At 39.4% G+C, this 16,564-nt stretch overlaps 1 protein-coding gene and 1 pseudogene across 1 annotated transcript in view; both read left to right on the top strand.

Moving 5' to 3' along the window:
• The window catches only part of IL1RAP (interleukin 1 receptor accessory protein), a 152,507-nt gene extending 151,209 nt beyond the window's left edge, over positions 1-1,298 (top strand). Inside the window, exon 11 of the mRNA XM_023750557.1 lies at positions 580-1,298. Coding sequence (XP_023606325.1) covers positions 580-1,298 — 719 coding nt within the window. The remainder of the gene's footprint in view (positions 1-579) is intronic.
• Positions 1,299-3,231: 1,933 nt separating this feature from the next.
• On the top strand, positions 3,232-15,140 carry LOC102441070 (annotated as a pseudogene).
• The last annotated feature ends 1,424 nt before the right edge of the window (positions 15,141-16,564 follow it).

The raw sequence follows: 16,564 nt of genomic DNA, 5'->3' as shown, positions 1-16,564 counted from the left end.
TTAAAAAAGGAATTTGGGTTGACAACAAGGTCAGTACTATAAACTCTCTGATGTTGTATCCAAAAAATATTAAGTATCGAGATATATAACTGTGTGGATCTTAGAAGATGGTAAATCCCTTTGCTCCTTAAGGATCAGACTATGTCTGGAGCATTGTGCTCAGTCCTGTTCAAGATTCTATTCTTAAGAAACACATACATAAACTGAATATTATACACAGGCAAATGCTAAAAGTAGGGATCAGACTTGATACCATGTCAAATGAGTAATAAAGTAAAAATCCTGTGGTTATTCAACCTATATATGAGAATAAAATACAGTGAGATCACAATAGTTGCAATATTTCAAATATTTAAGGATGTTGAGCTAGTGCCACCAGATAAAAGTGATAGAGAAGAATATTTCAAACCTGGAAATATTTTACAAACAGAGCTGAAATGAGTTGCTAGTTTCAGAAGTGGTTAATTTCTCATCTTTGAAGATTTATTCGTTGCCTGTCCTTTGTAGGAGAGACAATGATGAGCTGAAATCTGTGTATGTTTTCACTAGGCATTGTCCTATCCTTCCATTTTCCTGTAGATACGGTGGAAGCAGTCTTTGACTTCATTCAGAGGAGCCGAAGGATGATTGTTGTCCTGAGCCCAGACTATGTCACAGAAAAGAGCATCAGCATGCTGGAATTTAAACTGGGTGTCATGTGCCAGAACTCCATTGCCACCAAGCTCATTGTGGTTGAGTACCGTCCCCTTGAGCATCCACACCCAGGCATCCTACAGCTGAAGGAATCTGTGTCTTTTGTGAGCTGGAAAGGAGAAAAATCCAAACATTCCGGCTCTAAATTCTGGAAGGCATTGCGGTTAGCTCTTCCCCTGAGAAGTCTGAGTGCCAGCTCTGGCTGGAATGAGAGCTGTTCTTCTCAGTCTGACATCAGTCTGGACCATGTTCAAAGGCGGAGAAGTCGTTTGAAAGAGCCCCCAGAACTCCAAAGCTCAGGGAGGGCTGCAGGTGCCGCTCCTGCTTCAGGCACAATGTCTAAACACAGAGGAAAACCTTCTGCAGCCTGTCGCTGCTGTGTCACCTACTGTGAAGGAGAGAGTCAGCTTAGGAGCAAGAGCCGGGCAGAGATCCACACACAGCCACAATGGGAGACACACCTCTGTAAGCCTGCTCCCCAAGAGTCAGAAACTCAATGGATACAAAATGGTACCAGATTGGAAACCCCTGTTCCCCAGATCTCAGCCCTTGCTCTTCACCATTTCACGGATTTGTCTAATAACAATGACTTTTATATCTTATAATTACGATGTGGTGGGTGGTAGCTGTTGCCTCTACCAGCTCTTTTTGTATCATGAAACCATGGGAATAATTGACATTTTTATCAATTAATGGACAAGCAGATTGTCTTCCCCCTTTATTGATTTTATAAACTATTTATTTCTAGGAGACAAAAGACCTGAAGAACCTGCGTCCAGAATTATTGCCTCTAATGGCCTCAGAAGAGCACACTCTTCTTGGCCCCTAGAAGGTCAGTATATGCAAGTCACCTAAAGTCACCCCTGTCTTCCCCAATGGTTTAAAAATGAGTAAAGAATTTAAATGTTTTCTTTGAGCTTGTTGATCAACCTCTCATGTTATGAGTCAGTCAGGTGTACGTGGGCCATGACACTTACAAGGTCTATATATCCAAAGGAACATTATGGAAAGGAGTTTATTCTAGTGGAAGCTGTAGGACTAAGGGCAACAGAAAACCTACAACACATTTTCCCTGGGAGAACCAAACATACCCACACAGGGATGCATGGTGTTCTCTGTCTCACTGTAAACTAGTGTTCTCTAAACTGCCTAAAGTTGTTAGCATCAATAAAGTTATATTTTTATGTGATTTCATTTGTACTAAGAAATTTTTACCCTTCTTTCTCGCTTCTCTACTTTTTATGGATTTCGAATTCATATGTGAAGAGTATTTATTCCATTTCAGGAAATCAAGCTTTGGTTTAGATGTTAGGAAAGCTGAGATATATCTTCAGTTTCTTTCTAGTATATATTAGGAGATATATGAGAAAGGACCAAAATAAAGTGAGAAAATGTTTCAAATGAAATAGAAGTTTACACAAAAATCTCATTGTATTTTTAGAACTGATAGCAGAAAAATTCAGTATTGTTAAGGGTTTAGTGTAGAGTTTTGTGCATGAATCCCTTCTTCCCATTCAGGATTCTGAGAAGGGATCATCAACTTAAGTGCCTACAAGAATCAGAAGGTAAGAAAAAGAAAAAAGGGGGCCATATATAAGCATAATATACATACTCTCCAGGAAGGGCCCTTATATAGAGGAACATAGGTACAGTTAGGTGCTTATTCACTCTAAACACTTTAAAACAATTGTAGGAGGTATATAGTAGTTGACCTGCCAGTCAGGGAGGTAATATAGATTATTGGGTATGTAGGTAATTGAAGAGTATTTGTTTCTTTAAAAAGGAAGTGGCCTCTACTAAGCTCCATCTTCATTTTGTCATTGATTTAGCCACATTGTTGGCACATAGTTGTTATTAAGAAAAATCTAAAAATTCAGATTTTATATAATTTTTTTTATTTATGAGATGGTTTAAACTTAAAAAAAAGAAAAAGAAAGAAAGCAAAATACACAAACACATATTCAGCCTGAGGTCCACTAGTTTGTATGTTCAGAACTACAATATCCACCCAAAGAATGTAAGTCCAAATGCAGATTCAAATGTCCGTGGCAATCCTAGATAAGATAAAAGAGAAGCAAATAATAAGAGATGTTTATTCCCTTTCTAAATTGAAAATATCTGAAACCTCACAATAGGACTGATCTAACCTAACAGTCCTCTGAAAATAGTGTGCCTTCCATTTACTCTGTAGAGGTTTCCTGTCTGGTGGGTCTACCGTAAGGAAATTAGAAGCACAATCTACCCCTCCTGAACAGAAGCAGACTAGAAAGAGCTAAAACTATACCACACAGGAGCCATCAATATATTAGTCTAAGCTACTAGTGAGCTATGGCCCAATAAGTGCCAGGCTTTCCCAATCTCTTATTGTGAATGAGGGGTGGAGAAAAAACCCACAAGTTTTATCTCCGTACTTCTCTTAGAAAAGCATATCCCTTCTCTGATGAAACAAAAAACCATTAGGTCCTTTTCCTGTTAAAACAAACAAACAAACAAAAAAGATGAAATAATAAGGACCCTCCAGAGTAAATGTTACTAATCATGGAACTTCTAATGAAAAATGACAGGTCACTCTACCTAAATATCCAGCAGGAAATTATTGAAGCACATCCCATGTTTTATGCTGTATTCCTTCTTGAAGAGATTAATCCATCTTTGATGTGTGTTCAAGGATCTTCACTTGGAAGGCAGCAGTTTCTCTCCAAATCTGGTAATAGTGGGTAATGAAAGTCACTCCATATCCTAAGAAGGAAGAGAATTTTTTTATCCATAATCAGTCTTATTCCTGAACTAGAGACCCAGTACACGAAATTTGTGCACTGGTAGAGTCCTTAACATCTGCCGGCTGCTGGCCGGGGCCTCCCTCCCTTCCCCCGGCTGGCCCTGACCCCTGGTTGAACTCCTGGATGAACTTCTGGTCATAGGGACAATTTGCATAGTATGCTTTTATTATATAGGATTATTTTTTAGTGATGAAAAATAAATGAAAGGACTCTTGACAGAGGTATGAAAATGAAACATGAGCTCTTATGACCAAGTAGTGAGATAATTGTGGTGTTCTCAGTATAAGTACAGTGTAAGCAATATAAAGTCATTGGCATTAACTATACAGGGATCAAAAAGATAATAGACCATACTTTTATTGCATAAACAAAGGCCAGAAGGTTATGTTATCAGTACCTGACCCAACATTCTACAATTGAATGGAATATTCAGTGCCATATATTTCAGTGAGGCAAATGGTAATAAAATAAAATGTCCTCATTGGTCATGTATATTCATAATTGAAATAGGATTGTAAATTAAATGGATATTATTTACATAGAAATATTACCTATTTAGGAGCACAAGTTTTCAGTCAAGTAGAGATGAATGTGAGTTCTGCTTCTCTCCTAACAGTTTGACCATGGGCTATCTGGACCTTAATCTCCTGCTAGTTAAAAAGAAGATAATATTGTTAACCTTACTGGGGTTTGTGGGCCATTAAAATATAATGCATGTAAGTGCTTAGCACAGTACCTGGCACATTGTAATTGCTCAGTAAGTATTGGCCTATACCCCTAGTAAAAACACCTTCATGACGGCATAAACTTACCTTTGCATGATAATATGGCTTAAAAATTGATTTTACATACATCACTATTTTTTTACTCTAACAAAATGCACAAAAGCAGTACAGAACAGGAACTTATTATCCAAGTTAAGTGATTTTTCTAATGACAGCCAATTAGTGACAGGGTTGGTCTTCTAATCTAAGCATATTACACCTCATCCGGTGCTAATTCTAGAATTATTCCTGTAAGATTCAAATGGAAGTATTTCTATTACAAAGTCACCTAATTAGAACTAGTTAATCTGAACTATTATGCATTCAGATCAAAATAGCAGTTAATATAAACCCACACACAAAATGTCATATTAATTTTCTGATGTGTTATCTGGCCCTGTCATATTAGGTTTTATATAATTCAATTTTTAAAGATTGTAACATTTGTTTAAGCAATTTAAAAGTAGAGTCATTTTTGTGTGTGTTTATCTTCTGGGATCTATGATCATGCTATATAACTTTTATCCCAAAATAAATAATTTGTATTTCTCTTAAGGGAAAATAAAAATATGTTCACCATTTTTCTTAAAAAGCAAATTTAATATTTTAGCAGCTGTGACTTACCCTGTGAGTTTCAGTTATCTTCTCTTACAACTAGTAAAAACTATAGTAATAATATATCCTTTTTCAGTGTGAAGAGTTGAAGAAGTTGATAAAACTAATGTTCCTGAACTAATGTTCATGCCAAACTCAGGAATAATAAATTGGACTAATCATAAAACTATGCACAGAAGGACAAATAATCCCTTTGGCAATGGTTTTAAACTTTCGTGTGTCTAAGAATCATTTGGGGGTATCTTACAATGAAGACCCTAGGGCAAGCCTCTCTCTCAGAAGGGCTGATTTATTAGTTACTGGAGATTGTCTAGCAGTCCGAATTTAATATTATGTGCTTGATAATTTAGGTAAGGTATTCCATGGGTCACACTTCTACTTCTGAGAAGTCTTTCAAACTTTTCTCCCTTTTTAAAATATTATTATTCACATTATAAGAGAATAAATGCTTTATTTGAGTCTGGTCCAAGGCTTCTTAAAGTGTATTCCATTATGCATCCACATCAGATCCATTTTGGGCTTATACTGAAATGCATATTTATTCACCCCATGAAAGATTAACTAAATGATAATCTCTAGAGTGGGGCAGATTTGCACTAGAAATTAACTTCCCAGGTGATTCTAATGCATAAAAAGTTTAAGAACCATTAATTTTTATTTCTCTTTAACTCCTCTTTTACCCTTGTAGGCTCTGATTTTCTCCAGCCAAGGAGGACTACGAATCATCCCTTTAACAAGGTTTTTACAGGCAATAGATGAAAATGTAGGGCATGTGTAGCCCTTTGAATTGCTTCAGCACAAGGAGACAGTTGGATAAAGAGTGCTTAATAGAGTGCATTTTTAATATATGGAACATCAAACACTGAATTCTGGAACCTGGTAGAATTATAATCATTATATGTCTTACTCAGAATCAGATAAGCTATCTTATACTAACAAAGAACCCCAATATTTCAGTAGCTACATATAACAAAACATTTGTTTTTATGCTACATGTCCATCATATGGGGATTACTTTTCTGTAGCTTTGCCATCTGAAATGTGTGGCTTCCTGCTATTCTTTGCTTCAGCCTAAATATTACACTTATTAGTCTCACTTGCAATTAATTCATTGCCCAAAACCATCTATGAGTACTAATCTAGTCATAGAGAAAGCTGGGAAATGCAGCTTTCCTATGCTGCTAGGAAGAGAAAATTGAACTAGAACTTGGAATACACAGTATTGTCTTTTTCTAAGAATAAGATATTAAGATTGCCTGAAGTGGCAAGAGACATTCAAACAGAGATATGTCACATATCCTCTATAATAAAGAGGTAATATGCAAATTGACCATCACTCCAACACACAAGATGGCCACCCCCATGTGGTCAAAATGGCTGCCACAAGATGGCCAGCAGGAGAGGGCAGTTGTGGGCGATCAGGCCTACAGGGGAGGGCAGTTGGGGGTGACCAGGCCTGCAGGGGAGTGCAGTTAGGGGAGACCAGGCTGGTAAGGGAGGGCAATTAGGGGCAATCGGGTCAGCAGGGGAGCAGTTAGGTGTCAATCAGGCTGGCAAGGGAGTAGTTAGGGGGTGATCCGGATGGCAGGCAGAAGCATTTAGGGGGTGATCAGGCAGGCAGGCAAGCGAGCGGTTGGGAGCCAGGCATCCTGGATTGTGAGAAGGATGTCTGACTGCCTGTTTAGGCCAGATCCCAGTGGGCAGTTGGACATCCCTCGAGGGGTCCCAGATTGGAGAGGGTGCAGGCTGGGCTGAGGGACACACACTCCCGGCCCCATGCACGAATTTCGTGCACTGGGCCTCTAGTTTTGATAATAAAGGAATAGAAGAACTTTGCTGCCAACAACCCATTTCAGTTTGCCAAAAGTCTCAAATTATGTAGTTGAGGAAGAAGAATAAAAAGAGTGTACAGAGAAGAGTAGACCTTGTATATAAATATTCCCTAAAGAAAAGTTGTTGAAAAAATGCATACTAATAATAACAGTTTCTGGTTAAGAGGAAGCATTTTTAAAAATTAGAATGTTTCTATATTCAGTTCATTTCCAATCAGTTACTGTAGTTAGTTCTCTAAGAAAAGTGATGCTCAAACTATCTGCCAATGAGCCATTTTATTTTTGAATATCCAGGGAGCCTCAGAAGAATTATAGACATTTAGAACACAGCAGAGCATGTAACACACTCATTAGAAAGTATCACTTGATCCATTTATCTGAAGAGCTAAATAGGAAACTCAAACTGAACATGCTAAAAGTCAGATGAAGAACAAGAGGAGTGCTGGTGTGGGTATTATGAAGTCCACTGCTATCTATGCATCGGCTCTCTTTATTATTTGAATTCTATGTTTATATTAAAGATTTGAGTTTTTGTATGACTTCTTTAATGTTGTGCAGTATAATTTGATCATGAGGAAAAACTCTCTTTGGGTCGTGAAGATCGGTGCTTACGGAACCATGATCTATGTTAATAAGTTTTAAAGCTGAACAAAGAAAAAATGTTATTCCTAATGTAGCGATGAGATAATTAACACACTCAAAATTCTCTAGAGAATAGTTTACAAAGTTTTTACCTTCGGCTACTCAAAACATTGAAAAATATTTAAATGGGAAGACTAACTCTTTGAAATGGACTACTGGTAAAAAATCAGAAAGATTACAAATAAACTGAACTCAGATAGTGAGCTATTTTTATCTGCTCAAGGTGATAGGAATTTCAATATTCCATTGCTTTATTGGAAGAAAAAAGAACAAAATCAAATATGATATGTGTTTATTTTTCATTTAAGACACAAAGATATTCATAACAACTTATTGATTTTCTATTGCCAAAAACTGTGCCACATACTTGGCAATTAATTTATAATTTAGTACCATGTTTGAAACATCTTTCACAAGTTGTTCTTAACCAGAATTGGACACCATCTTTTAAAATATTGTACATATTTGGGGCACACTCCAGATTATTAAATCTCCCCAAATGATTCAGATGTGTAATCTTGTAAAGAATAACTGCCTTAAGTACCCTTATAATATTTGCAAATGCTTCAATGAAAAATCAAAGATGACATTGTAAATTTGGAGGGGAAAAGTAAAAACAAGTTCTAGACTTTTTTTATAAAGTGAAAAACTTAAAACTCATTGTCAAATACTGGGACTTGAGTTCTTTATTTTTACATCTTATTATCAAATTATTTAATCTATACAAATAATAGCTTAGGTCTGTCATGACCAGGACGGACTACCGAACAGTGGGCCCCTGGCTGCCGAGGCATGCAGGCGGGAAGGGTCTGTGGGCTCTGGGCCTCCAAGGCACAGTGGCGGCGACAAGGGTCTGTGAGCCCTGGGCATTTGAGGCGCAGTGGTGGTGGTGGTGGTGGTGGTGGTGGCGGCAGCAGCGGCTGCTGCGAGAAGGGTCTTTAACCTCGGGCCACTGAGGCATGCAGGTGGGAAGGGTCTGTGGGCGTTGGGCCTCTGGGGTGTGATGGCAAGAAGGGCCTGTGGGTCCTGGGCCGCCAAGGTGCTGCAGAACCCTGGGTCTCGCGCTTTCGGGGGTGTGGCCAGCCTTCAAACTGGACCATGACAAGAGGGAAGAGGGAGCCCTATTCCTCCAGAATCCACTGTTGGGAGGAAGGAGCCTGCCTGCCTGATCGCCCCTAACACTCTGCCTGCCTGCCTGCCCAAGGGTTCACGGATTGCAAGAGGGTGTAGGCCAGGCTGAGGGAACCACCTCCCCATGCATGAATTTCATACACCGGGCCTCTAGTATATGATAAAAACAAAATACAGATAGTAAAATTATAAAAATAATGTAGTTACTCAATTGGCTAGCCAAAGGATACTAGAACCATAGTATTTATTACATCCATGTTATCAGTTATTTAAAATAGGATAAAGTGTTAAAGGTATAACAAAGGTTGTAAGCAAAGACAATTAGATGATTTTTTTAGAAGAACCAAAAGGAAAAAAGGGAGAATAAACAAGCCCATTTACTAATTTACAAAACTCAGTAATGTAAAAGAGAAAGAAGTCACGTAAAAATTCTCAAATATTAGACTGTACAGCTAAAATGTGGGTGAGTGCCAGAGTTTGGGAATAAAATAGTATGATTCTTTCTATTATAAAGACTATTAATATAGTGAGAAAATATTATATTAGGGTCAGAAGACCTGAATTGGAGTATCAGTTCTTTTATTTACTGTGTAACTTTCAATCAAAGATTTTTGCTCTCAAGTTCTCAATTTCTTCATCTATAAAATGGGAATAATATAATATCTACCTCATTGGTTTGTTATAAGGGTAAAATTATATAATAAATGTGAAACTATAAAATCTGTAAATTAAATGTTTGGTAGTGGTATCATTAATATTATTTTTATTTTATCAAAGAAAGCCAGAGGGGAAAGATGAGGACCAAGAGAAATACCTTAGCTTACTGGGGTAATAATTTCTAGATCATCTGGTCTAACTGTAATTTTTTATAACCTAAACATTAAGAAATAAACAATACAATTTCATATGACTCCAAAGGCTAAAGATTAAAATAAAATCATATACTCTGAAAGAGTAAAAAGTAGAAAAATAAATGTTTTTGTTTTGTATTGCCATATAACAAATTACCCCATAGCAGCTTAAAACAAGCACTGAATACTTCACATTTTCTGTGAATCAGAAATTTGGAAGAGACTTAGTTGGGTAGTTCTGGTTTAGAGTTACTCTTGGGGTTGCTATCAAACTGTTGGCCAGGGCTGCAGTTATCTGAAGGCTTGACTGGGCCTATAGGATCCATTCCATGTGCAGGCACCTGGCGGTTGGTAGGAACTCTCAATCCCTTGTCATATAGACCTATCAATAGGGCTACTTGAGTATCTCATAATTAGTTGTCTCTTCCAAGAGCAGGAGAGAGAGAGAGAGAAAGAGAGAGAGAGAGAGAGAGAGAGAGAGAGAGAGAGAGAGAAATGGAAGCCTCCATGCCCTCTATAGCCTAGTCTCCAAAGTCACGTATCATTACTTGCACAATATTCTATTGGATGTTTGGCTCTATATTTTGAATGGAGAAGTAGCAAATAATTTGTGGACACCCTTTAAAGCCAGAACTGTAACATAGACAGCCAGTTACAGTAGGCCCTCCATGTCTGCAGGTTCTTCACCCACAGATTCAATCAACTGTCATAGAAAACATTCAGAGGAAAGTAAAGCTGCATTGATGATGTGTACTATGCAGTTAGGCCTATGATGGTTATGTCTGTATTGATCATGTACAGATTTATTTTCCTGTCATTATTCCATAAACAATACAGTATAACAACTATTTACATAGAATTTACATTGTATTAGATAATATAAGAAGTCCAGAAATGATTTAAAGTATACAGGAAGATGTGCGTAGTTTATATGCAAATACTATACCATTTTATATAGGGGACTTGAGCATCTGTGGATTTCATTATCTGCAGGGGTTCTGGAACTAATCTCCCTCGGATACAGAGGGACAACTGTATTTTTCAGTTGAATAAACTGAGGTCCAGAAAAGAAAAGTAAGTGGTTCTTAACCTTCCTAACTTCATCTCTAACCTGGTAAGCTAACTTGCTACAGTGGCACCACAACTCAAAGGAGAGCTAACTGTCTTGTTTTGGCTAGAAATGTCTTCTTCCTGGTGAAAGATTATAGAATTACAAAGTATTACATCATCCAAAATCCTAGTATCTCTCTGTCTGTGTCTGTTTCTCTTTTAATTCCCCTCCTACTCCCTGTTCCCCTCATCCTGTTATACTGAGCAATGGGGCAAACAGATCTGAAAACTGCAAATGGATGGGATAAATGGAGCTGGACAGCCACATTTCTGTTTTGGGGGTTGAGTATTTAAATAGAACTTTTATTCTTGGCTCACCTATAAAGAGATTGGAAGTGTCTGTATAATTTCAAAAAATTGCTACTGTGAGAGAAAGGATGAATAGGCAACTGCTTTCTCTGGAGTCACAAATTTTGTGCACCGGGCCTCTAGTGGTTATAATTTAATCATCAAGTCATTTCTCCTGGACATCTCAGACTTCTGAGACCTCAAAATGGGTAGAGTTGAACTAGAAATTCTGTAAGATGTTATAATTCTATTTACTATAATTCTATTCCTCTTTGGTTCATCTTTGCCCTTCCACTCAGATACACACCAACATCCAGATTCTAGAACATAGGAAGAACTTTTAAAAGGTTCAATACTTCTACTCAGGACTCATAAGTGATGCTTTTGTCTGTTTATACCTAGTTCTTGTAACATGCATTTCTCACTTCTAGAGCTAACAGCTAACTTCTGTTCTCCCGTATCTGTTTTCTGTCACTGTCGGGGGCCAGTAGCTGTGAAAAGATGCATTAAGCTTACACAAAGCTTGTTCATAGTTGAACTCTGGTGCCTTTATTTTCTCTAAACCAATTTGAGTCTCAATTTCCAAGCTCACTATTTTGTACATTACACTTACCTTCTTAGGTTTTATGCCCTTATATTTTATCCATACAAACCCCAAGCAACCTTCCTATTGTAACAGATACCCATGTATTTCATCATGCCAAGTAAATAAATAAGTAATGGAGCCTGGTTTTGGAATTACATGCAAAATCTCTGGAGTTAAGATATCTGAGTTCTAATCCAAACTCTAATTCTTTTGTTATGAGACCTTGAGTAAAGCACTAATTGTACCACAGCTTCCCCATCAATACAATTTAAGAATCACTATGTTCTTTCCTTACATTCTTGGAGTTGGTATAATAATAAAGCAAGACTTTCCTGTGTTTTTCAAGGTACTACTCAGGATCCCTTCGAAGTAATCCAAAGTCAGATGTCTAGGGAATTTGATCCTTCATAACTGTATAAGATGCTGGTGGAATTGCACAAAATTTTTAAAAATCTAAGAGATCTCTCCTCCCACTCATTCTAAGTCAATTGCTTGCCAAGTGTTATGGATCGTACTTCCAAAATGTCTTTCAAAAGTCCTTAAGAATTCCAAGAATTCAATCTACATAAACAATAAGCACTCTATTTTCTGAACATGCCCTATACTTTTATGCCTTATATGCCTTTGCTAATGTTACTTATGCTTAGAATGCCTGCTCTTCTTCCCCTCCACCTAAGAACCTAAGAACTCTTTCAATGCTTCACATTCAGCTCAAATGTTTTCAAGCTATGGAGCTTTCCCAGGCAGAGTTGGATACTCCTTCCTATGTACTTGTATTTGTCACTATACTTCTGGTTGTTGTTTTTAATTATAAATTTCTATAGATCTCTTATACCTGATATTCTGTAAGCTTCCATGGACAGATAACTATATATTGAATCTCTAATTTGAGCACTTGGCATTATGGCCAGCACACAACTGTTTTTTTTATTAATGTTCCCTTAAATAAATGATCATGGCATGTGAACAAAGTAATAGAGCTTTGCTTCTTTCTTCCATCTCCCCTTCATTATAGATGCAATAATTTTAAAGCATCATTTTAAACTTGCTCAACACTGCATAAAATGAATTCCAATACTGAATCCTGGGGCTCCCAATACCACACCCAGCACCACTAAATTTAGCCTTTGGCATTGCTTGAGGACAGATGATCCATGACTAAGTAGGGGCGGAAAGAGCCCCAGCTGTGCCATGCCTGGCCTAGTTGCCACCCTCACACTAAGCACTCCCATTTCTGCTCCACTCAATTTGCAATAACAGCTGATGCTGGAATCAGCATCATGCTCATGGGCAGATGTTCTGTTTGTGAGCTTGCTATTAAATAGACACAAAATAACAGTGATAAACATTCTCTACCTGTAGTGTACCACAGAGTATTTTGGGCTAAGGAATTCTGAAAAAAAGGAAACCTGTTTATTGTTTCAAAATCCAGCCAAAACCGGTTTGGCTCAGTGGATGGAGCGTTGGCCTGCGGACTGAAGGGTCCCAGGTTCGATTCCGGTCAAGGGCATGTACCTGGGTTGCGGGCACATCCCCAGTGGGGGAATGGCAGGAGGCGGCTGATCGATGTTTCTCTCTCATCGATGGTTTCTAACTCTCTATGCTTCTCCCTTCCTCTCTGTAAAAAAATTAAAAAAATATTTTTTAAAAAATATATATATACAAAATCCAAATGATATTGAAAAAATAAAGTACTGTACTGATTCAGGGTCAGTTGGTAATTAAAAGATCAGTTCTTTCATTGCAATGTTATTTACAATAGCCAAGATTTGGAAGCAGCTCAAGTGTCCATCAGTAGATGAGTGGATAAAACAGCTATGATATACTTATAGAATGGAATACTACTCTGCTGTAAAAAAAATAATAATACAACTTTACCCTTTGTGACAGCATGGATGGATCTGGAGTGCATTATGTTAAGTGAAATAAGCCAGTCAGACAAAGACAAGTACCATATGATTTCACTCATATGTGGAATTCAATGAACAGACTGAACTAACAAGCCAAACAGAGACAGATTCAGAGAGATCAGGCTGTCAGTTCTGTGTTTGGGAGGTTGATCATGGAGGTGGAAGGATTGAGAAAAAAAAAAGAGAGAGAGGGAGAGAGAAAAAACTCATGGACACCAACAACAGTGTGGTGTTTGGGAAGGGAATTGGGGTAGTGGTGGAGGGGGTGGGTATGGAGGTAGAAGAGTATATAGGGAGTTAAATGGTGATTTTAAAACATAAAATAAAATAAAGAAAAAAGAGATTGACAAAATAGAAAGAGAGAGAGACATAGACACACACACAGAGAGACAAGGACACAGAGAGACACACAGAGAGAGATAAGTTCTTTCAAGTTGCCAGAGCTTGGGTTTGGTGCAGGCCCTTCTCCCACCCCCAGCTGGCATACACACACACACACACACACACACACACACACACACACACACACCACTCTGCCTGCCTTCCCTCTACGCCTTGCTCAGCCCTCCCCTTTCTCCCTCTCAGAACCTTCCTGCCCTGCACTCAGACCTCACTGCTCTAGCTTCGGGAGCATGTCCCACTCTAGAAACCTGTGATCAGCAGCAGAGAAAAATATTACCTATTTTCTTGCCCATACACACTTTGAGTTGAGCAAAAAGTTTTAATTTGAGCCATGAGGGAAATGGTGCCACAACGAGTGTGGCAACCAAGTTCTGGGAGGTGATCAGTGTGAACATGGCATGGGCCCCACCAGCATCTACCATGGGGAGAGAAACCTGCAGCTGGATTGCAGCTCCGTATATTACAATGAAGCCACAGGTGGGAACTATGCTCCTCCTGTCATCTTGGTGGATCTAGAACCCAGGACCATGGACTCCATTTGCTATTCAGAGAGCGTTTAGCTGTTTGACTCAGTCCTGGATGAGGTGCAGAAGGAGGCTGACAGCTGTGACTGCCTGCAGGGCTTCCAGCTGACCCACGAGCACAGGCTCTGGAATGGGCACCTTGCTCATCAGCAAGATTTGTGAAGAATATCCTGACTTCATCATCAACAGCTTCAGTGTGGTACCTTCACCCCAAGTGTCTAACACTGTGGTTGAGCTCTACACCACCACCCAATCTGTCCATCAATTGGTAGAGAATTCTGATGATACCTACTGCATTGATAATGAGGCCCTTTACGACATCTGCTTCCGCATCCTCAAGATGACCATGCCAACCCATGGGAACCTGAACCACCTTCTCTCAGCCACCATGAGTGGTGTCGCCACCTACCTTAGCTTCCCTGCCCAGCTCAATACTGACCTCCACAAGTTGCCAGTCAACATGGTGCTCTTCCCATGCCTCCACTTCTTCATGCCTTTCTTTTCCTGTCTAACTAGCCATGAAAGCCAGCAGTACCTGGCCCTCACTATACCTGAACTCACCCAGCAGGTATTTGATGCCGAAAACATTATAGCTGCCTGTGACCCCACCAAGGCCGATACCTCACCATGGCTGTTGTATTCCATGGGCAGATGTTCGTGAAGGAGGTGGAAGAGCAGATGTTCAGTGTGCAAAACAAGGATAGCAGCTATTTGGTGGAATGGATCCTCAACAATGTCAAGACAGCTGTCTGTGACATCCCGCCTTATTGCTGAAGATGGCAGTCACCTTCACCAGCAACAGTACAGCTATCCAGGAGGTGTTCAAGCGCATCTCAGAATAGCTGGCTGTTGTGTTCCATCAGAAGGACTTCCTCCACTGGTACATAGACGTGATGGAGTTCACAGACGCTGAGAGCAACATGAACAGCCTCATCTCTGAGTACCAGAATTACTAGGATGCCACCCAGAAAAGGAGGAGGATTTCAGTGAGGAGTCTAAAGAGGAGGCCTGAGGCCATACTCTGTCACCCAGGTTTCCCAGTTCCTTCAATCTTCTTTCTCGACTGCCAGTCCCACCCCCCTCAGAATTTTCATCTCTGCCTGTCCTTGTTTTCTTTTAGGGGTGTTCTATAACTGTGCCTGGCACAAAATAGGCACTCAATGAATATTCATTGTTTGTTGAATGTCATCTCTCTCTTTCCACTCTGGGAAATCTTATTTCTGCCATTTGGGGTAACCTTGTATTTCCTTCTGGTGCCCATTCCTCTCATCTGTCCAGTTAATATTTTCTTCTCTGTTTACAAGATAATTCTCCAAGAAGATGAATGTCATCCAGATCCCATTTAGGGACTGTGTGCTAGAAACACCATCCTAAGCCCAAAAAAAGAAAGAAACCAGGGGTATCTGTATGGAGTGTGACTGAAAGAGCTGTGACTTTCAGTAGAGAAACACCCAACACTTGTTTACCTTACAGGAGCAGAAGAAAGACTTAGACCTCATTCTCTTTATGCCCGTCAATCGCTAACTAATGTATGAAAAGGTATGTACTGTCACCTAAATATTGGAGTCATTCCCCATAGGAGAGAGGACAGGACACCCTCTTTCTTTTGGCTACATATCACCTCTTCTTTTGCTATTGCCTTTCCCTCTACCATTGGTTTTGTCCTAGCCTACACTTCCAATTTCTGTTTGGTATTGAACTTGCTGGTTTGTGTTATTTTTCATATTGAAAAAATGACATTGACCTTAGCCAAAAATAAATGGAAATTTTTTTAAAAAAGAGAGAGAAAAGAGAAAAGTTCTTTCACATGCCCTGCATAATATATATATTTTTTTCTCTATGGGTCAATAAAACTCTTACAAGACAATACATCTTACAGCCTTCCTCTCCATGATATCACCACTACTGTGGTTCAGGACTCATTACCTCTCATAACAGCTTGTGAGTTGTCCTCAATGACTCCATTCTCCCCTCTCCAAACTCTTGTGTACACCAGCACCAAATCAATCTTTCTCAGAGACTCTGTGGCATCTCAATTCCTACAAGATAAAATTTGGTTTCGTTTGTTTTACCCTGATTTGAGACACTCTAATTTCTGTACTGACCCGAGTTGCAGCAACTTAATATTTTCTGCTCCCATGTATGCACTCAACATTCCAATTCAACTCAGCTGACCGACCCATCCCCGTGGCCCACCAGCCCAGAGGTTGGCCACTCACTCCCTCAGTAGTCCTGCAGGTCCAATCTCTAGAGAACCGGCCAGCACCAATGGACCCGCACCGCTGGCACAATCCAGACAGCGCCGGGCCTACTGGAAGTTGGTCCCAGGCACTGCGGCTGCTTCACCTCCCTAGCCTAGACACTCTGCAAGGAGGAAACAATATAAAAGCAGCCGCCAGGTGGCTCCCGACAACCTGCTCGAATGTCAGCGGGACA

The sequence above is a fragment of the Myotis lucifugus genome, unplaced genomic scaffold, assembly GCF_000147115.1.
Source record: "Myotis lucifugus unplaced genomic scaffold, Myoluc2.0 scaffold_14, whole genome shotgun sequence".
In the NCBI taxonomy this organism is placed as follows: Eukaryota; Metazoa; Chordata; class Mammalia; order Chiroptera; family Vespertilionidae; genus Myotis; species Myotis lucifugus.
Note: the sequence above shows the minus strand (reverse complement) of the source record. Positions and strands in the feature narration are given on the sequence as shown.